Source organism: Lepidochelys olivacea (assembly GCF_965140295.1).
Source record: "Lepidochelys olivacea isolate rLepOli2 genome assembly, chromosome: 18".
Taxonomy (NCBI): domain Eukaryota; kingdom Metazoa; phylum Chordata; order Testudines; family Cheloniidae; genus Lepidochelys; species Lepidochelys olivacea.
Window position 1 is genome coordinate 15,427,828 of NC_140428.1, and position 23,249 is coordinate 15,451,076.

The following is a 23,249-nucleotide window of genomic DNA, read 5'->3' on the forward strand; positions in this document are numbered from 1 at the left end:
ATTATGCCATCTTACTTGACAAGTGGGAGACTAATAAAACAGATTTGCTTTTCATTATGAACTTAAGTCTTCAGACAATCAAGGCTAGGGCACTACAAATCTAGTTAAACTAGGCTGGCTATGGGGTTAACTGGACAAATCAGATTGCCAGACAAGGATTCAGAAACTCACAAAAGACCCCAGGATGCTCCTATTTCTTATTGTTGGGATTTTCAGAGGATCTTGAGTTAGGCATCCAATTACAATTAAAATAAATGGGATTTAGGCATTTAAATCCCTTAGGCTCTTCTAGAAATCCCAACCTCTACCTTCACTGAGAGCAAACTGATATAACTAAAAGGAATATGGGATTACATTTTAAATGTTTCCCCTCTAAGAGAAGAGAAGGGTGTTCTGTTAATGGAATAATACTTTATTACCATTTATAAACAGGTTGCACTAATGCAACAAAATGGGATTGAGAAAAATATACACAAGGGGAATCTATTTGGCCACTTCATACTTGTTCTTTCAAAATAGTAGGGTCTATAAGTCAATCACGATGAAACACTGCATACTGGGAGATGTAGTTTCCACCTGTGTTACAGAGAAAATGGAGCAGATTTCACCTGCCATTATTTAAGTTACAGTATCCAGCTCTAGGTCTACAAATTGCAAATGTGGCCCTGCCATCAGTTAAATCACTTGTTTTAAGTAGCAACTCTGGGATTTGAGTTGAACACATGGACTTCCTACAGAAAGCCTGATTTCCGCCTTGAATAATGAGAATATGGTAACTAGACTGGAATGCTAGAACATTAAATGTTATTGATACTAGGTATGCTTGTAAATTATGCAAGTAATAGACATAGTCAGATATTTATTGTGAACTCCAGTCACTATGCTGGTCTGTTTCAAGAGGATTTGTTCACAGAACAAGGAACTCGCATCACACAGAAGGGAAGCACATGGACAGTGATCACTTCCCATCCCTTCAGTATTAAGGAACAAGCCCTTGCTCTTCAGATGGCAAACATAGCAAGAAAAACCCAGTAATCTAGAGCAGCCCACTATCTTTCAATGAAGAAAAACAAAAGGTTGAACGGTCCAGTATGTCTTCTTGCTGCTTTGCAGGAAAAGTTTTTTGGCTTTATGGTTTATAGATCCACACTTTACATATGAGGAAGAAAAACCAACAATCACACATGTCACTGCTTCACCACAGGTACAAGATGTTTTTCCCAAGACTACACGAGAGCTTCATTTGTCTAAGTAGATAAACCTCTAACAGTGCCTTCCAGCAAGGAATCAGAGAAACTGAAACAATATACTTTTCACATCTCCATTATGCAAGCATATCCAGGCCATAGACAGAGGAAAGTCTTGAGAAGAATGGTATGAAATTCTCTTCTCTACAGTTACACAGATTACAAAACCTAAAAAGATATACAATAGAAAGTGGCACCTTACAGACTAACAAATTTATTTGGGCATGGGCTTTCATAGGCTAAAACCCACTCCATCAGATGCATGCAGTGGAAAATACAGTAGGAAGATATAGATACATACACAGAGAACCTGAAAAAATGGGTGTTGATATACCAACTGTAATGAGACAAATCAATTAAGGTGGGCTATTATCAGCAGGAGAAAAAAAAGATTTTTGTAGTGATAATCAGGGTTGCCCATTTCAAACAGTTGACAAGAAGGTGTGAGTAACAGTAGGGGAAAAATTAGCATGGGGAAATAGTTTTTCCTTTGTGTAATGACCCATCCACTCCCATGGCTACCACTCTGAAACCTGTCACAATAGGAAGGGACATCCATTCCAAATACTGTTAAATGGGTGTCTTGCTATGACATTACAGCCCTAGAATTCATTTCATTCCTTTTACCATTCAGAAAGAGGAATACACTCTTTCACCAAGTTGCTGATCTTAAGCATCTAGCTTGCTAAGAGGTTCCCAATTTTTTTTCCATGAAACCCACCTGTATAGTTGCAATAGACGCTGTGGCCCACAACTAACATGAGTCCATCATGGAGAGGGGCCCCACAGGACATGTGCAGCCCCTTGCCTCAGCAGGGACCAAGGCCAGCAAGAGAGCAAATCAGCCAAGCAGATGCCACAGCTAGCCCCCACTGACACCCTCAACCTCGACAATCCGCTGAATGCCTTGAGCTCATCACGTGGCAGCCCTCCCCCAGTCACCCACTCAGCCACCCTGGAACACCTCACAAGCTCCCCCTGCCCAGGAACAAAGGAAGGGTTTGGGGACCACCACTGCCGGGCAGAGACAGGTGCTCGGGCCAGCCCAGACATTACCTTGATGGTCCCAATCACAACAATGTCAAGGCCTGGTTGGGCCATGGGGCTGATACTCCAGCTGGCCTGACAGCCCCAGATTGCAGAGTGAAGTTGCTTTGAGCAGGAACAGCCACGAACTCTTCAGCGACCCTGGGAGCTGCCACCTCTCAGGGCTGGCCCCTTGTCCTTTCCCTCCGCCTACTGCCTGATGAAGGTGATTCACCCTCTGCTGCCCGCCAGGGATGCTAGGTTCCTCCAGTCCTGGGCGGGCCCCCCCCGCATCACTGGCTGCCACTCTGCCCACGTATACGGTTTGGGGGCAGGGGGGCAGCAATGCCCCCCCAACTCTGCATATAGTGGCCCACCCAGGACAGTCACAGCCCACCTTTGGGATGTGGCCCACAGTTTGGGAACCCCTGAGCTAAAGGACACCTTTTCTCTAGTTTAAATTGACATTTAACAAATGGGTCCAACTTCTCAACTCAACAGTGGAATCTACTATAGCTGACAAGTTGAGAGTTGTCTGGTTTGGTTCTCTTCCATTCTTCACATTTAAAGAAATCAATTTGCTTTCCCCTCCTAACCTCTCAATCCCTAGAGGAAGATACTGTTTAGATGGCCTATGAATGCCCAGCTCCAGCAGCCAACCCCAGGCAGGGGATCCTTCTAACCAAGTATTGTCTTTACCTCCCACTCTCTCATGTCAAGGGAGGAAAAGTGGCACATGGTTGCAAGGTCATGCTCCTCACTTAAGGATCGTGGGAATGCTTAAAGAAGTGCTTGTTCCTGCTCTGCCAGCTGGAATTGTTTAATAGGCAGCTAGAAAACTAGGGAGAGGCCACACTAAATAACATCACTAAAGAAGTGACTCCTAAAGTAAGCGTTTTACCATGTGACTGGATTTTGGAATAAGTATATTGAGTAAAGTAACGTCCATACTGTCTGCAATTTGTGGATTAAGGGTATGGACCCATCTGTTTGATAGCAATGAATTGTAATGAAGATGTGTTGTAACAGACACGCGCAAGTTGTTTATTTAGCGCAGGGCTTCTCAAGGGAGAGACAGCACGCACATGTGCAGACTAGCAAAAATGGTTATGGGTAAAGGCACAATGGTATCAATTATCCAGTGCAGAATATTAGAATACAGTGCATTCAGTCGACAGATCTGATTTTCCAGATTAAAGAGTGAAAGTAACCCAGCAAGGCAGTTAAGGAATACTATTGTAGTGGGTCCACCTGTATCTATCTCCAAAAATGCACCATTTAAGACAGGGGTCTCAAACTTGCGGCCCCTGTGCCATCTGCAGCCCGCGAACCTCCCCAATGTGGCCCATGGGGCTCCAGCAGTTTTGGGGCCAGGTCTCTCCCTTGGCCCCACCTGCCACCCCCAGGCGCTCCCCCACCCCAAGTGATTTACCATGGCCCAGGGAGTGCAGCGGAGCTGAGTGGCATCTGCCTGCTTGCTCCACTGGCTGCTGGCCCCTCCCTCTGGCCCCAGGACAGGGATGAACTGTGCCTCCACGCTCTGCCCGCGCCCCAAGCACCCCTGCGGCCAATGGGAAGCTGGGGGGTGGAAGCCCCCACCCTGCCCCACCTTGGAGCCCCAGGTAAGCACTGTGCCCCCTGACCCCCTCCCAGAGCCTGCACCCACACACCCCCTCCTGCCCCCAAACTCCCTCCCAGAGCCTGCACCCCAATCCTCTACCCCACCCAAACTCACTCCCAGAGCCTTAGGCAGGTGGGGGGGGGGAAGTTTTGGGGAGTGGGTTCTAGGTGGCATGAGTGACATCATTGGCCCGCTGGGAGGACTTGAAGACTGGCACTGGCCCTAAGGTAAACTGAGGTTCAGACCCCTGATTTAATTCTCATTCCCTCTTAAGTTTAGATGCTTTGCCAGCAGACTTTGTAAATATTACAGGCTTGTTACAAATGTTTTTCATCACTCACATCAGCCACACTTTCAGAGGCTCATTCACCTGTACATCTACCAGTGTGATTTATGCCATCATATGCCAGCAATGCCCCTCTGACATGTACACTGGCCAAACTAGACAGTCTCTACATAAAAGAATAAATGGACACAAATCAGACGTCACGAATTATAACATTCAAAAACCAGTCAGAGAAAACTTCAATCTCCCTGGTCACTTGATTAGACATAAAAGTCGCAATACAACAAACTTCAAAAACAGACTCCAACGAGAGACTGCTGAATTGGAATTAATTTGCAAACTGGATACCATTAAATTAGGCTTGAATAAAGACTGGGAGTGGATGGGTCATTATACACAGTAAAACTATTTCCCCATGCTTATTCCCCCCCCCCCCCACCGTTACTCACACCTTCTTGTCAACTGTTGGAAATGGGCCATCCTGACCATCACTACAAAAGGTTTTTTCCCCCCCTCCTGCTGATAATAGCTCACCTTAACTGATTACTCTCATTATAGTTGGTATGGCAACACCCATTTTTTCATGTTCTCTGTGTATATATCTATATCTTCCTACTGTATTTTCCACTGCATGCACCCGATGAAGTGGGTTTTAGCCCACGAAAGCTTATGCTCAAATAAATTTGTTTAGACTAAGGTGTCACAAGTACTCCTCGTTCTTTGTTTCTTTCAGTGTTTTCTATGCTGTCATGGCATTTCCCCTCTTCGGCACAGAGAAAATGGCTTGGCCTTCCTTAATGTCACCACTTTAGAAACAAAAGGTTTCTGAGTCAGTTACACATATTGACATCCTGCTGTCTAAGTGTCTTACATTTACGCACATTCCTATGGAGAAATAGCATTTCGGTCACAAAAAATCTTTGATCCTTTTGAAGTATGAAGAAAAAGGCTTTTCAAACAAGACGGACATGAAGGGTACAGGTGGAGAGAAAGGTTTCATGTTTAGCCCACGAAAGTTTATGCCCAAATAAATTTGTTAGTCTCTAAGGTGCCACAAGTACTCCTCGTTTTATGTTAATTAAGGTTTCTGATCCAAGTCTTCATCATGTCATATCGCCTCTTAAAATTTGCCTTGTCCATTACATTTTGGCCACAGATAATATCAAAAAAGCACTAAGATTGAACCTCAAAATACGACACTTTTGAAATGGATATCAAAATGCTCTGGTACCATTTTGCAGATGTTGCTGATCTGCTGTTAAAAAACCCTGCTTATGTCTGTCAGAATTAAGAGGTGCATTGAACTAGGCAGGTTTTGTAGAGCCACCACTTTGTTTCAGAATTCCACTCCAGTTAAAGTGCACAGGGAAGCAAGCAGACTGCCTGTGATGTCTGCCTACACAGGTGCACGAACTGTGTTTAATGATGCTATAAATGGTGGTGGTGACGGCACATGTACCCTTCAGATGGTGAGGAAAGTTGCTTTTATTATCCTTTTTTACATTAGTGAATTGGCAAGTGAGACTCCAAGGGCTGCTCATGGACACCATGAAAGTGGAAAATCTTCACAACCTCTGTATGAAGAGGAGAAAGGAGTTCTCTGGGGACTATCAATATGTGGTGTCAATCTGATTATTCTATATTTGACCAGGGGCAGAGTTTAGGAAATCTAAATAAGCTTATTTCCATACTGTCCATCTTCCCTGGATTTCCATTTTCACTTAAGGAGAAAATAAAGTTAGACATTAACAGGAATCGCATCTTAAAGATTGTCTAGAAATCTAGAGACCTCATCTTTAGATACAGGGAGGTACATAAACTCCTACTCAATACTCACTGAGTGGTGATTAGTCACTATCTCTTCGCCCTCCCCCCCCAGTGGGGGCTGCAAATTGAGTCAAGCTCTTTGAGGTTGCAGGACTTAATGAGTTTAGTATTTCCTGGATGAAGTACAAATAGTAGAAGACTGCCTCATGTCAAGTAATGACTCCTGTGGAGGAGGAGGGGGTGCTGAGGAAAATTCTAAATGAAGTTTTATTACAACTCAAATCACTGAAGGATTTAGCAATCATAGGAACCTCAAAGACATTATTGAGAACATTAGGTTAGATTAAAGCTCCTTTAATAAGTTTCCTGTAAAGATGTTTTGCTATCTAGGATCTTCTCCTGAGAATCTGTTTTAAGTGCTGTCTTACAGAAGAGAATGCCAATAATAAATTTAAGGTAAGTCTATAGAAGTAGTTAATGTTTGTTTAGTTTCCTTCTGTATCTGGTATTCTTTTCAGTCTTCCCCTGTCACCCTGCTTATTTCCAGAATAGAAGCCCTCTGCCAAGACTCACATTAATTGAAGTTGCAATGAAGTAACTATCAAAAATGTAATGCCTGCTAAATCCTACTGCTATTTTCAGAAATACCATTCACCCTGTCTTTACTGGTATTTATGCTACCATTAGGACCCCATGTATACAAAAACAGGGTCAGAAAAAGGAGTCTCACTGCAGTCATAAGTGAGGATACAGATTGCACAGATCACATTGCACAAAAAGCATTATGGTTTCCCTGATTCTTTTCAAAGAGATTTTACCCTCAACAGCAATTTGACCAACACCAGTTAATATTTGGCAAGGATACAGTAAGTTGCTAGTATCCTAGAATCAGCAAGAGTTACTTAAGAACAAACAACCCTGCATCAGTAAACTCCAGCTCTAATGCAGCTGTTCAGGCTTTGCAGCAAGATGTGCATTGGCAGCCTCCCAAGCATGAGCACTATACCTAATTTGTATTATAATTTACATACAGTTTTAAATCAGAGACAAATGCGGGTATTTGTAGAGCCAAGACATGCACTTGCAGACCTCAAAGCATCAATGGCAAAACTGTTAACACTTCTCAGAAATCAGCTTAATGAATTGTCTGATTTAGTTTTTAGGTGGTCACTCAGTATGGAATGTAGGACTTCAGTTTGCTCCATGAAGAAATGAAAGACTGTTCAAATGTTTTCAAGGAAAATTGCACAAATGGCTACAGTAGAACCTCAGAGTTACAAACAACTTCCATTCCTCAGGTGTTTGTAACTCCGAACAAAATGTTATGGCTGTTCTTTCAAAAGTTTAAACTGGACATTGGCTTAATACAGCTTTGAAACTTTATTATGCAGAAGAACAATGCTGCTTTTAACCATCTTAATTTAAAGGAACTCTTTCTGTGCTTGTTTCATTTACCTTGTCAACTTTTTTTTTTTTAAACTTTCCTCTTTAGTAGTTTATGTTTAACAGTTCTGTACTTATTTGCCCCCCCTCTTTTTGGGGGGAAGGGGGGTGAGGGGTTCCTGCTGCTGCCTGATTGCATACTTCTGGTTCCAAATGAGGTGTGTGGTTGACCACTCAGTTCATAACTCAGGTGTTTGTAACTCTGAGGTTCTACTATATCTTCCACAAGTAAATGCCATTACCTGCATGTACAGAAAGTCAAAAGGTGCATTCACAAGATTTGGAGACCAGCCCACTGCAAGTCAGATTAGTTGAGCTTTGGTCTGTGCCTCTTCAGATTCAGAAAGTAGGTTTACAGACGCACTGAGTTCTGTCCCTTTGACAGACTAATCTTTTATTTAAGAACCTAAGGGCTTCTGAGAAATCTGAAAGGTTTAAGGTCTGTAGACACGGACATGCCACCTGTGGGGAGGCAAAAGATACCTACAGTACCTCCACAGGCTGCACAGCACTGGTTGTTCGCTTAACTCTGCTTTCATGCCTCCTGCCAGTTAGGCTACATTATTGCTGAGCATGAACAGAATTAGTCTATTCAAACAAAAATAAAACTAGAGTTAGTTTCAGTCCTCTATTGTAAAAAGCCTCCAATCTAGCTACCAGAGAAGCAATTATTTGGGCTACCTATGTCAGTGCTAAGTAGTAGGCTTTCCCTAATTTAATCCCTTCCGGTAAACAGGCCTTTTACACTGCACTAATTTTCTAAATTAGACTACAGAGCCTATGATAGGACACTCCTAGTATAGGCATATCAGCAACTGAGGGGCAGGGCAGAGCAATACTGCTTTAGGAGATCTTTGGGTGATCTGAAAGTGACAGAAATAGCTTGGATTTCACTCAGACTCAGCTGCATCCTGTAATGAAACTGGTTAATTATTTGGCTGCACAGTCCCCCTCCAGCTGGATACACCTGGTAGGTCAGTAAATTGGTTTCACTGGAATATCAATTCACCATTCACAATTTTGCTCAAGGTGCCTAGATACCAAGCAAGTATTCATAATTGCAATACAGAAGCAAGATTAATGAAGTTCTTAACAGCAAGAAGGCCTTAAAATGGTTTGGTTTTATTAGAAGCCAAATTTTAAATATTTACAGGAACCTAAGATACAAATTGCACCTCATTCAAAATTAAATATAGAAGTTGCTGGTTGCACAGAGACACCAGGCAGAAAGTTGGTTTGGTCATACATGTCCATGAGACACCCCAAGTGACCACACTTTATCCAGCAATACTGTCATTTTGACAGTCATATTGAGAAAATTTAAGTCTTCAAACGCAATGATTCATTCTAGAGAGTTTCTAGGAATATTCTTACATGTGTGCCACAAATACCTCACAAAGAACTATAATAATGTTTCAGTCTAGTTAAGCCACTAGTCCCATCATATTCAAGTACAATTTGATTGGGACCAAACCATGTTTCTGTGACACACTGCAATACGTGTGGAGTACAGAACTAGCCCAGTTCCTAACACATTTCAGCTCCATTTACGCTGCAAAGCTCCTTTCCCCAATCCCCCTATGATAGTATGTGTATACTAGGGATGTAAATATCATTTAAAAAGTTAACTGTTTAAACTATTAAAAATATGTCATTTAAATGGTTAGCCCATTAAGGGACTGGCTGGCGTGGGGCTGCTGGGGCCAGCCATCCAGCGCATGGTTAATGGTTAAGGCGGGTTAACCAGTAAGATTAATACTTACCGGTTCACCTTTTACATCCCTAATGCATACTGGCATTTTAATCCTCCATTGTGGACTGAGCCTAGATCTATCCAAACTAGGTTTTAAGAGTAGCCCAGAAGATCATTTTAAGAACTATTGTGTTCTCTCCACATAGACTTGTCTAACACAGCCTAGGCAATTTTAAATGCCAACACCATTTAATCCCCAATGTAGATAAATCCCATAGTATTCTTGTCAGCAAGTTAAGGAAGTATGGGCTGGATGAATGCACTATAAGGTGGGTAGAAAGCTGGCTAAATTGTCGGGCTCAACGGGTAGTGATCAATGGCTCCATGTCTAGTTGGCAGCCGGTATCAAGTGGAGTGCCCCAGGGGTCGGTCCTGGGGCCGGTTTTATTCAATATCTTCATAAATGATCTGGAGGATGGTGTGGATTGCACTCTCAGCAAATTTGCGGATGATACTAAACTGGGAGGAGTGGTAGATACGCTGGAGGGGAGGGATAGGATACAGAAGGACCTAGACAAATTGGAGGATTGGGCCAAAAGGAATCTGATGAGGTTCAATAAGGATAAGTGCAGGGTCCTGCACTTAGGACGGAAGAACCCAATGCACAGCTACAGACTAGGGACCGAATGGCTAGGCAGCAGTTCTGCAGAAAAGGACCTAGGGGTGACAGTGGACAAGAAGCTGGATATGAGTCAGCAGTGTGCCCTTGTTGCCAAGAAGGCCAATGGCATTTTGGGATGTATAAGTAGGGGCATAGCGAGCAGATCGAGGGACGTGATCGTTCCCCTCTATTCGACATTGGTGAGGCCTCATCTGGAGTACTGTGTCCAGTTTTGGGCCCCACACTTCAAGAAGGATGTGGATAAATTGGAGAGAGTCCAGCGAAGGGCAACAAAAATGATTAGGGGACTGGAACACATGAGTTATGAGGAGAGGCTGAGGGAGCTGGGATTGTTTAGCCTGCAGAAGAGAAGAATGAGGGGGGATTTGATAGCTGCTTTCAACTACCTGAAAGGGGGTTCCAAAGAGGATGGCTCTAGACTGTTCTCAATGGTAGCAGATGACAGAACGAGGAGTAATGGTCTCAAGTTGCAGTGGGGGAGGTTTAGATTGGATATTAGGAAAAACTTTTTCACTAAGAGGGTGGTGAAACACTGGAATGCGTTACCTAGGGAGGTGGTAGAATCTCCTTCCTTAGAGGTTTTTAAGGTCAGGCTTGACAAAGCCCTGGCTGGGATGATTTAACTGGGAATTGGTCCTGCTTTGAGCAGGGGGTTGGACTAGATGACCTTCTGGGGTCCCTTCCAACCCTGATATTCTATGATTCTATGATTCTAAATCAGTTTCCAAAGCAACATTTCTGAAAAAGGCAAGGTGTTAGAAAACTCTACTTATCTTCAAGGACCAGGAATACTCAACCAACAGGTGGTTTATTTATTTTAAAAGTTGCAGACCTGTTCTCTAGGTTGCAAGTCAAGTGATTTCAAGTCTGTTCACCCCATTTGAGCTCTGGATTACTATTTTCCAGCTTTGTTGTGCCAACACCAAAGGTTTTGTGTTTTTAAGTTAAATGATACACTCTACTTCTCAACTAGCCTGTCTTTTTAATCCTAGCCAACTCTCAGGGCTCACAGGTAAAAGACATTTGCTGCTCCCTTTTGAAAATGACGTATAGGAGAAGAACTACTGTTAAGAGAATTTCAGCCAAAGGAATGTTTACTGCCATCTCTGTACAATAAGTAATATTCAGTGGTTTCTGTTAAACTGTAGAACTCCCAATTCCTCCACCTCCTTCCATTCCCTCTATGGCAACAAGATGCCATGGAGGTTAGCTTTTCAGGCAAGTAGGGAGGGAAGGTGCTCAATCAGAGTACTACATAAAAATTCCATTAACTTTACCATATCCCCAGTAGTCTATTCCCTACCTCTAATATAATTTCTCCATGGCATCCATTCAAGTATTCTGCCAGATACTATCAAGGGTCATTTTTAACGACCACTTACAAGTGTGCTATCCATTTCCCAACCCCTCTCACCAGTCCACCTCGCTACATTTTCTTGTATATTCTGGATTGGCAGTACAATTAAGTAATGAGGGTTCAGGATACTCTTGGTTGCTGATTGTTTTCAGGCTTATTAGATAGGAAGGTGAAAAATGGCAAGCTAAGTTGAAAGTACTCCAGACCAGACTGCTGGCCCTTGACTTCTTTCATCTACGTGTCGTACAACTTGAGAAAAATAGCCCAGGTGGTTTTCATTATCAGCTCTGACACTTGGGATCATACTCAACGTATGTGTTTAGAGCAATATGCTGTTATATTGATATTGTAGGTGGGACTTCAACCTAGATGAAAGAGCAAGTGTTGGATGTCCACTTGAAGGATCTCAGATGAAAAAGAAAAATTGTTGGACTCCAAGTTTAAGCAGAAACTTGTTTTCAAGTAAGTGTGGAACTGCTGTATGATTTTTATCCTTGATTCAGTGGAATCCAGAATAAAAGGAGATACTTTGGGGCACTGGGTCCAAGTCATACTGCTGTCCAGAGAGTGTCCCACTTGGCCGATACTCTTGTTGGGAGAAACAATCCATTATTGATAGATTGTCAATGTTTCTCTTTAGAAGGGCCTCTGCTAAAGAAGCCATCTCCATTATTGTTCTGCTCCGATCGCTCAAGGAAGATAGGATTATGGAAAAGTAGTTTGACATTACTTGGAGCACTGAGATTGCCTTCAGCCATTTCATTGGGATATAGGCCTAGATATGGTGAAGAGATTGGCTAACAAGACTTGCACAATGTGTTAAACAAAGATCAAGTGTTCGTGGTATTTTTAGGAGGTTCGGGGCTTTTGATTCCACACAGACCATACAATGCAACACATAGGTTGATATTAACATTGAGAAGCCAGGTGCTCAAGTAGCTCTATTCTTCTGAGAGGAGCTATAGGGAATAGGATTGGTAAATTACATGCTGGCTCCAAGGGCCCTCCTGTGGGAAACTAATCTGCCAACCCTCCTGTTAAGAGGAGAGGAAGTGGTTCAGATTTCACTGCCATCAGTGTACTGATGTCAATCTGAAATGCTGAGCATGTTGAATGTCAGTGCTATCTGACCTAGTTCAATCCAGGTGAAACAGAGGTAAGGATGGTAGTGTCTAATGCGGCAACCAAAGATAACCACTCCTTCATTTAAGCTCAGTAAGAGCTGTGATTTAATTGCTGTCATCTGGTGCCAAGAAGAGTCCTATAAACAGGAAAAAGTAATCATTGCAAAAAGTAATCATTGCCCAATAAATACAGCATTAAGATTAACGTTTGTATACAATCAACTAACACTGAGAAATGGCTGACCACCTGCCCTCACAGTGGTACATTGGAGTTTGCTATCTAGGGGGTCTACTGGATCCCTGATGGTTTCTTCATGGCTAAGTGCAGTATGCAAATCTCCATCTTTGCTTGGTAGGGATTAGTCTTTAAGACATGTAGCTCCTGCCAGTTATTCAGACCTTGTTAATTTCAGATTGGATTACTGCAATGCACTTTATATGCAGCAGCCACTTGTAAAATGTAGCTAAGACAGTTGGTGGAGTCTCAAGCTTGGAAACAGCATCAGCTTCCACTTAATTTCCTGGTGAAATTCAAGCTGTTTGTATTGGTTTAATAAGTGGTTTGAGTCACATATCTGGAGATACCACTCTCCTTGTAGTGCAGCTCATTGGGGATAAACTGAATCCCTAGATTAGAAAGTGAGCGCATTTGACTCTGGAATTCCCTGGACACGAAGAATCCAAGGCTTTTTTTGAGGTGGGTTAAGAACCAAGGGGTTAAATCTGTGTGTGTGGTTGTTTTAGTGGGATTTATTTAACTTGACACATTGCCTATTTAAGCAGTATTATTAGCAGGCCTAGAGATGCACGTATTCAACATCTACTAAAAAGAAAAGGAGTACTTGTGGCACCTTAGAGACTAACCAATTTATTTGAGCATAAGCTTTCATGAGCTTCATCATGCATCTGATGAAGTGAGCTGTAGCTAACAAAAGCTTATGCGCAAATAAAATTGGTTAGTCTCTAAGGTGCCACAAGTACTCCTTTTCTTTTTGCGGATACAGACTAACATGGCTGCTACTCTGAAACCTGTCAATATCTACTGTATATTATGTGTTTGGTGCCTCTTTACTACTACTTTAAGGAATGAACTTCATAGTGGGAATACTTCAATCTGCCAATATTTTAAAATTTATACAAGTTCAACAGGAGTTTCTCAATTGCCTGTCCAGTCAGAGCTGAGGAGCACACAGAAAGAAAGAGGAGAAAAGCAAAGCTAAATTCCTACAGTGCAGTCACACATGCACTGGGAGTATGTTTTGGAAAAAAAAGTTATTTTTCTTGACCTTGTCATAATCACTACGATTTCTGCACCAATGTTTATCTTTGGAATACTAGAAGGGATGTTTATTTATAAAACTTGCCATTAAACATGACAATGTAATTTAATTGCTGTCATCTGGTGCCAAGAAGAGTCCTATAAACAGGAAAGTTTCTGCAAAAAGTAATCACTGCCCAATAAATACAGCATTAAGATTTAATTGATTGCATACAAGCATTACATTGAGAAATGGCTGGCCACCTGTCCTCTCCCCGACTTCCCTCCATTGCCACTTTTCCCATTTTATTCTTTTAGGTACTTGCACTTCAGCCTGACACCTTTTCAAACAGTTCCAGCAATTTTCAAAAAGAGGTAAATTAAGAACTTTTAATAAACTGGTTAAGTGTTGATTTCATCCAGGATGGAGCAATGTGAATCACTGATTTTAAAGCACAATTTAAGTTATGGGTTTTTTTAAATGCACTGATTTAAAATCAGGCCAAAGCTTTTTAAAACTAAATTTGAAAAATTATACTAATACATTTTAATCTAAAGTTGCAACAAAGTGCTCATTTTGTTAGATGCTTCTACTAGTTCAAAGTCATGAATTTTGTAAGAGTGCTATAGCTAAAGACTAAAAAAAGTTAAGGCCCTAATCCAAACATTTAACCAGATAAACAACTATATTCAGGCCAGTCCTTGCCTACCGACAGCCCCCCAACCTGAGCAAATACTCACCAGCAACCACACAACAGAACCACTAACCCAGGAACCTATCCTTGCAACAAAGCCCGTTGCCAACTGTGTCCACATATCTATTCAGGGGACACCATCACAGGGCCTAATCACATCAGCCACACTATCAGAGGCTCGTTCACCTGCACATCTACCAATGTGATATATGCCATCATGTGCCAGCAATGCCCCTCTGCCATGTACATTGGCCAAACCAGACAGTCTCTACATAAAAGAATAAATGGACACAAATCAGATGTCAAGAATTATAACATTCAAAAACCAGTCGGAGAACACTCCAATCTCTCTGGTCACTCGACCTCAGACCTAAAGGTCGCAATATTAGAACAAAAAGACTTCAGAAAACAGACTCCAACGAGAGACTGCTAAATTGGAATTAATTTGCAAACTGGATACAATTAACTTAGGCTTGAATAGAGACTAGGAGTGGATGGGTCATTGCACAAAGTAAAACTATTTCCCCGTGTTTATCATCCCCTCCCCCCCCCCCCCCCAGACATTCCTGTTAAGTGCTGGAAATGGCCCACCTTGATTTTCTCCCCCCCACCCCGCTTTCCTGCTGGTAATAGCTCATCTTAAGTGATCTCTCTCCTTACAGCATGTATGATAACACCCATTTTTTCCTGTTCTGTGTGTATATAAATCTCCTCACTGTATTTTCCACTGAATGCATCCGATGAAGTGAGCTGTAGCTCACGGAAACTTATGCTCAAATAAATTGGTTAGTCTCTAAGGTGCCACTAGTACTCCTTTTCTTTTTGTGAATACAGACTAACACAGCTTCTACTCTGAAACCTGTATTCATATAAGCGGTCCCATTGACTTTTGAGATTAAGTCAACAAATTTTCAGACTTAATCTCACTCTATAGGAGTAGATCTGTAGGGGTGGGGGCGGATTTTAAGGTAAACAGGACACTATACCTCATCCTCTTGACCACTCTTTTTTGCTTTTCATACTGCCCCATGTGCATTGAACAATTGCTCATTTCTTGTCCATCAAGCACTCATCCTCATCCCTTCAAATCTCTGATTAAAACCCACTTCTTCTAGGAATCCTTCGCACTCTCACTTAACTGTTGCCCTATGTATTATCAGATGTAAGCTCTTTGGGTAGGGAACACATCTAAACTGCCACGAAAATTTAAGAAACAAGGTGGGTGAGGTCGTATCTTACACTGGACCAACTTCTAATATCCTGGGACAACATGGTTACAACAACACTGCAAACAATTAAAATGTATTGCCGTTAGCCAGTGCATCTAGGTCTCACACACCGAATTCATAGGTATTATGTGCATGATATGAATGGAGTATTGAGTAAACATGCTAAATTGTATTATTCTTACTCTTGCTCATTTATGCGAAGCATCCCACAATACTTTGTGACAGTACAACTCAGTATTTGGCCTAGGTGGATAGGAAATCTGTAAGACAAAATTCATTAATGCTTTACCCTGCTATGTGTGTGAAGTGCCTTCCAGTTTGTAAACATGTTTGAAAACAAGAGATAGAAGGTGTACATCAGGTACCAGAAAAATGAGGCAACTGGGAAATAATCTTGCATGGTGTAAAAAGTGATACTTAACTTGAAAACAGGCACCCCATATGTAAGTGGTTTTAGGGGTATAACCCCGGGAGCACAACTTCCGTGTAAGATAAAAACTGAACATGCTGTGAGAATCTGCTTCCTGGGATGGGTTAACTGTATTAACTTGTCTGAAGACAAAACAGTACAGGAAAGAAAATTTGGGTGAGCTTGGTTATTTAGTCTCTTGAACATTAATACCAATCAACTGGCTACACATTTTAACCAATGCAGCACGATATAAATATTGGATATGTTTGCCAGAACTCCATTTGCACACCTTCAACGTTACTCCACTGTGCAGCACTCTACCAGCATCCGTTAGACCTTCACAGTGGTCCAGGACAATAGACCCTGGAAATTAAATCTGTTTCTCCGAGTCAACTAGAGAACAAATGGTCATCTTCTACACAGAACATGGAACATTTTGCTAACTGCTAAAGGATATCTGTTCTGCAAATCTGACATATTAGCCACACTGAACTTAAGGCAAAGATAGACCAGAATGCCATCTTGAGACCATTCTTTTTGAAAAACGGTATTTAGAACACCTGCAAATGCTTCATATATTTGTTAGGCTTTGATATGAGCTAGCAGAGATCTGATGAGGTGTGTATCTATCAAAAGAACAAGTTGTTTTAGTTAGGAGTATTTTGGTAAGGAACAGCTGTCATCTATAAAAAGAAACCAAAGGCTGCAAGAGAGTGGGCTTTAGGAAGTCTCCTGAGAACAAAGCTATCTTTCAGAGTGTTGCCTTCTAGGAACCACAATTGTTAACACTTGTCAGATGCATTAAGTGTATTATAGCCACAGCTGTCAGCACCACCAGTATTAAGGCTGCCTGACACTTTTCCATTATAAGACCCTGTTTTCAGTTGCTTATAAAAACTTTGCCAAACTAACCAGTTGGGCTGAAGTTTTGCATAGTGGTTGCCTGCCTCAGGCTAAATTTTTTTATGAAAGTTATAGCCAGAGTAGTTCAGCTATTAGAGAAAAATATGTTTCACCCATATTAAATTCGGGTGACCTTGTTCACCCATGTTAAATTCAGGCAACCTTAATTTTTGCATTTCTTAACTTGAGGGTTTGAATTTGCAAGCCTAACAGTATCTTAACATAGTATTTTCATATTACACCTCTCTATTGTATTTCTCTCCATTCTTTCTAAGGCCTGGTCTACACTAAATGTTAGATCAACCCAGCTACATTATGTCACTCAACCTGTGACCTTTCACACTTCTGAATGACTTAATTAAGCCAATCTAACCCACACTGTAGTCAGAGCTATGTTGACAGAATTCTTCCGTCTACCTAGCTATCACTGACACCCTGGCACCCCCGATTCAACGTGGTCATGTCATTAGGATATTGGGGGGGGGGATAGCTCAGTGGTTTGAGCATTGGCCTGCTAAACCCAGGGTTGTGAGTTCAATCCTTGAGGGGGCCATTTAGGGATCTGGGGCAAAAAAAATAAAATAAAATAAAGCTGGGGCTTGGTCCTGCTTTGAGCAGGGCGTTGGACTAGATCTCTTGAGGTCCCTTCCAACTCTGATAGTCTATGAGTCTATATGTTTTGTAGAAAGTATGCCTTGAGAGGTATTCTAAAAAGTCTTGATCTGCTAGACATTAGATCTCATTGGATTGTATGTGCTATCATCATATGTGAAGTTATGAAGTTTGGCTGTGTGTGTTACTGAAACATGTGGCGAGGTTGAAAACACCCACAAGCAGCCTTTCAGGTACAACAGTAAAAAGGCCAAACAACGTGAATGGCTTATTGAGGAAATGCACACAAGCACAAGGATTACCCCAGGAACTGTGTACAACAGAAACTTCTCAGAGATAGCACTACACAATGGGAACTGTTGGACCCAGGTCAAAGCAAGAGAGCTTTCCAGCAACTGAGAAGAAGATATAAAATGGGAAAGGACATCATGTCGTCACCTCACTCTCCCTGCAACAACACACCTGGAAACACCTGAGGAACAAAGACTTAACTGGTGGAAGTGATAGTCCCAGGCTAAAGGGATTTCTAGCCTGTGTATGAATACCTTTACTTCTCAACTTGGGCTTCCCAGGTTGTTTGTACACCTCTACCCTGATATAATGGTGGAGTGGCGGCAGCACGCTCAGGGGAGGAGACGGAGGTGACCTGAGTTGGGGAATGGTTCTTCTGTGCCCGCCCCGCCACTTGCTGCGGCCCTCCCACCCCAGCTCATCTCTGCTCTGCCTCCTCCCACGAGTTCGCTGCAGCTCCACTTCTCCCCCCTCCCAGGCTTGCTGCACTAATGAGCTGAGGGGAAATCTCAGCTTCGTAAGCACAAGTGTGCACAGTCCTCTTCACATTGATGGAGAGGCAGACCAAGTGTTAAACCCACATACTGGCCAGATTTGATCAGGGCAGGATAGTACTGCCCTGGGGTCCTAGGCTGGAAGGCTAGCAGTTACCCAGTTGCAGTTACATGCGGGCCCTCTGTGTCCCTACCTCTGTGAATGCTGGTGAAAGTGCAAGCTTGGAGGGCTTTGCAGCTTGTCACAGCAATACAGCGGGAGCGGGAGCCCAGGCTGGTGGGTCAGGGGGTTCAGTGGTAGCCCAGTTCCAGGTGGCACCCCGGGGGGAACCCATCACAACCACTTATCAGGGAGGTGGATTACCTAAGCCAATGGGAGAACCACTCCGATCAGCATAAACAGCATCTACACTGAAGCGCTGTAGCATTTCTAATATAGACATGCCCTAGCCCTTCTCTCTCTCTCTCCCCCAGGATCAGATTTGTGTCATTGCCTTTGTACAGAATGGCTGACCAGCAAGAGCATTAGCTCAAAACCTGAAATATCCTAAGACAGTTGTGAAAAGGTGTAATCTAGATCAGTGATTTTCAAACTTTCAACATATGTACTTTTGGGGGGGTGTGTGTTAAGAGATCGCTTTGTGACTTGGGAGTCATTATAGACAGCTCAGTGAATATCTCTTCAGTCAAAAAAGCAAACATGTTAAGGATGCAGAAAGAATGGGATCAAGAAGATGGAAAACTATAATGCCGTTATATAAATCCACAGTGTAACCTCATCTGGAATACAGCATACAGTACTAGTCACTCCATCTTAAAAAGGGATATTGCAGAACTAAATGGGGCTCAGAGAATGGTCTGGAAAAAACCTCACATGAAGAGACTGAAAAGATTGGGATAGTGTTCTTGCTAAAGTAAACAAAACAAAACACAAAGATGTAAAATGAATGTGGGGGGGGGGGGGGGAGAACAGGAGCATCTGTTTTCCCTGTCTCATAACACAGGAACAAGGGGACAATGAAACTAAAAGGTAGCAAATTCAGCACAGATAAGGACACTTATGGGTAATTAGACTGTGGAACTCATTGCCACAGGAAGTCATTGGTAAGCTTGTCTTCAAAATTCAAAGAGAGTCTGGACATTTATATGGCTGGACACCCAGAGTTATAAGAGCAAATGCTAAATTCTGGAAGCGATATTAAACCTCTTGTTTCAGGGTTTAAGCTAATCTCTAACTGTTAGAGCTCCAGCTGAGACCTTATGTGAAGAGCTCTGTGTAGCTCAAAAACTTGTCTCCTTAACCAACAGAAATTGCTCCTCCCACTTTGTCTCCCACCAACATGGCTACATGAACACTGCAAACAAGGAGTGAGAGTAACTGAGAGCTAATAAGAATGTTTTTCCCCCATTAGCTCTAGAAGTTATCTGCCAAATTAGAAGCACTCTAACAAATAGCTCTCTAGTCGTACATTGTACTGAATTTCTCTTTTCTTCTCCCCTATTAAAGAAGTCCTGGCTCACAAAGCATCACTAGATATCAGTTTACTGCCACTCATTGTAACAGTTTAGAAAACCCAATGATGTGGTGGACTACAAATACACAAAAACTTTTAAAATTAAAGTGGTGTCACAAAAATCTTACCAGGCTGAACTTAAAGCAATGGAAATGTAAGAACCGACCTGAGAAGTAATGGGAGAGTTTAATAAATTGCAAAGACATGGATTCCTCCCACTACTTCCTTCAATCTCCCGATAAAGGAAAGTAATCTCTCCAACTGCTTGGTTTTGACTTAGTAAAAAAATACTTATCAGATTTATGACTTCTACAATACTTCTAACTATTCAAGTTTTTACCAAAAAATTCTGAGATTTTATAAAAGCCATTATTTGGTTTTTACTGATTTTCATCTGAATTTTGGGTCCTGGGAGTTCTGGCACTCCCAACTCTAGCATCCAGAAAGAGAGGTGGCAGCTCAGTAACCGTCATCGCTCCTTTCAGAATGGGAAACTAATCTGGACTCGGGGGGGGGGGGGGGGGGCGGTGCCGGGCGCCACCCATGGTTCCAGCTACACTCTGAAAGGAGATCTGGCACCTTGATAACCAAGTTGGTCCTGGTTACCAAGCCATTATCTCTTCCAGAGCAGGGCGTCAGCTCAGAAGTATCAGAATGGCTTCAGCACTAGTGTTCATACTGTTTGTCAATCCTATGCCCACATACACGTTATCAGCTTTAAAAAGATAACTATCCATGCTATCAGCATTTGACAAAACAAAAAACAAAAAGACACCCCACCAGTGAGCTACTTTCTTGCTAAAATGGGTTGAAAATGAAACATGCCATCCAGCTACCTTTCAGAACATAAGGGTTTGGGGTTTGTTTTTTGAAAGTTTACAAGACAGGAGTGATTTACTTCAACACTTACATAGAAAACTGCAGTTATTTTGCACCTGTTACAAAAATTTTAAAAAGGGTTACAAACACTGAAGTCCCCACAAAGTTTTAAACAAAAACTGAAAACAAAAAAGGCATCATATTCCTAATCTTGAAAATACCTTTAAACTTATTCACGGCTCTGAAGACATTAGCTTATATTATCTAGTTTGGCCCAGCTATTGTAGACAGAGTACAAGCTTTCTCCTACCCCATACTCTAAAAGCAAAACAGGTTCTTGTTCAAAACTATCATTAAGAACAGATCTGAGGTGCACTACTGGAAGGACCAGCATTTACTCTGCAAAACTGTTCATGAGTAAGGATATGATTTCATCATGGAGCTCTGGGCTGTCAGCCTGCCCCTCTCCCATGGGTGGTGGGGGGTTCCAGGCTGTCAGCCAGCCCCCTAGACAGGTCACAGGCTTTTGTCAATTTTTGTTTATTGCCTGCAACCTGTCTGTGACTTTTACTAAAAATAATCATGACAAAATCTTAACCTTACTCATGAATTATTTTTCAGACGTTATTTTGCCATATGCTTAACACTAGAAGTTTTTTTTGCATAATTTCATCTTTTGGCAAGTTAAATTAAAGACTTAATCCCTCCTAGTTAAACAGATTTTCAACTAATTTTCAAACAGCTACTTGATGTACAGTTTGATCTCTGCAATGCCCTTATAAACAACTCCAGGACTTGACCTAGAAGGACTGCCCTTAACTACACTGGTTTTGAACAGTCATCCTGCAAGATATTTTGGTAAGTATTCAGTCACTTGTGTGAAAGTTGGTCAACTGCTAGTGTTACAAACAAGATTAGAGGAAGTGTACCCTGTGCATTTAATAACACTTCACCATCCACCCTGTTTAGTTCATTTCCTGTTTTGGGGACGGTCATTCACACAGCAGCAAGGGAGGGAAACTTCTACATAAAGTGATTGTAAAACCAAAAGAATTGTCAGGGGAATTCATGTGCACATAAAGCACCAAAAGTACTTTTCACAAATTTCAAGCTGATTAGGTTTTAAGATGATGTCTCTCTGGATATGGTTTCTGACTTGAGTTGGCTTTCACCTTTCGCAGTGAAGAAAAAGCCTTTAGAAGTAAATGCTTTCTAAATGAAAGGTATTCTGGGATTTTTAGGTAACTTAATCTTACTGCAACAGTGCAGGATATTGATCCTAAAGCTTAAGTGTATGAAAAAAAGCTTATGCTTTTTCTTCTCTCAATGCAAGAGATAAAAAACTTGTAAGTTCACACTTGGACAATTCTGCAACTCAGTTTGCAAGAAGCTTGAATACAAGGCATGTGCCTCTAGACACTGAGTGACAGCACTTTGAGAAGACATGAGACCTTTTAGGGTACGTCTACACCACAATTAAAATCCCAAGGCTGGCCCATGCCAGCTAACTGAGGCTTGCAGGACATAGGGCTGTTTAATTGCAGCATAGGCTTCCAGGCTCAGGCTGCAGCCCAAGCTCTGGGACCCTCCAAACTCAGAGTCTTAAAGCCCAGGCTCCAGCCTGAGCCCAAAAGTATACACTGCAACCTGCAGCCCAAGCTGTGAGAGCCCAAGTCAGCTGCCACAGGCCAGCCAGGGGAGTCTGACTGCAGGGCGGACATACCCAGAGAGAGCACACAACTTTATACCTGCTTGGAGCTTCTCATTAAAATCATTCAGTTTTAGGCCTTGTTATTTGACACTAATGAACCATGAGAGAGCGTCCATTGCTACAAAAGTCTGTGCTAAGCGATCTGACAGAATAGGGTCAATCTAGTGCTTTTACAAGAAATAGAATGACAATGATCTCATCTGCATTTCATATTTGGAACCTGTTTTCCATTGCAAGCTGTAGAAACAAAGGTCAACTTGGGTTTGCAATTCAAACTGCTTCCCTTGGAAGGCTGTTTCAGAACTTCACTCCTCTGATGGTTAGAAACCTTCATCTAATTTCAAGTCTAAGCTTCCCGACGGCCAGTTTATATCCATTTGTTCTTGTGTCCACATTGGTACGGAGCTTAAATAATTCTTCTCCTTCGGTGGTATTTATCCCTCTGATATATTTATAGAGAGCAATCGTATCTCCTCTCAGACTTCTTTTGGTTAGGCTAAACAAGCCAAGCTCTTTGAGTCTCCTTTCATAAGACAGGTTTTCCATTCCTCGGATCATCCAGTAGTCTGGAAAGGTTGAGAGCCAGAGTCTAGATAATATTTTTATTGCCTGTGCCACAAACACAGCAAGAGGAGAGTAGCAAACTGCAGCCACGAGTCATCTGAAGTAACGACAAGCCACTTTTAATTCAAGTATGCACCAATACAAAAATAACCAGGGAAATCAGGTAGCAGGATATCAGTTTCAAACTGAGTACCTCCGTCAGCTGGAAAGACGGCCAAGTACCAGTTAAACAACCAAAAAGATCATCTTCTTACAGAAGAACAAAATTAATAGTGGGCTCTGGATTACTAACGGTATATTTGCACTGCAGAGTTAACCTTGGCTCTTACTCAGGTGTTGCCCCAACCCCTTCTTGTCCTCATACAAAAGTCTTTCACGTAAGTGATGCTTTCAACCAGGATTAGCAAGCATAGCAAGAGGTGTAGTTTGCTTTCTCACAAGCTGGTAACCAGTCCACTTTGCAGTGAAGACACACAGACACAACCCCTCGAGAGATCTGAG

The 23,249-nt window shown here is 42.2% G+C and overlaps 2 protein-coding genes across 2 annotated transcripts in view; one reads left to right on the forward strand and one right to left on the reverse strand.

Annotated features, from left to right (window-relative positions):
• CAPZB (capping actin protein of muscle Z-line subunit beta) overlaps positions 1–23,249 on the reverse strand; it is a 110,192-nt gene that overhangs the window by 81,335 nt on the left and 5,608 nt on the right. The gene's annotated exons all lie outside the window — the stretch shown is intronic.
• The window catches only part of LOC311533000 (uncharacterized protein), a 33,040-nt gene continuing 16,036 nt past the window's right edge, over positions 6,246–23,249 (forward strand). Inside the window, exons 1-2 of the mRNA XM_084652024.1 lie at positions 6,246–6,403; positions 11,475–11,584. Coding sequence (XP_084508150.1) covers positions 6,384–6,403; positions 11,475–11,584 — 130 coding nt within the window. The 5' untranslated portion in view covers positions 6,246–6,383. The remainder of the gene's footprint in view (positions 6,404–11,474; positions 11,585–23,249) is intronic.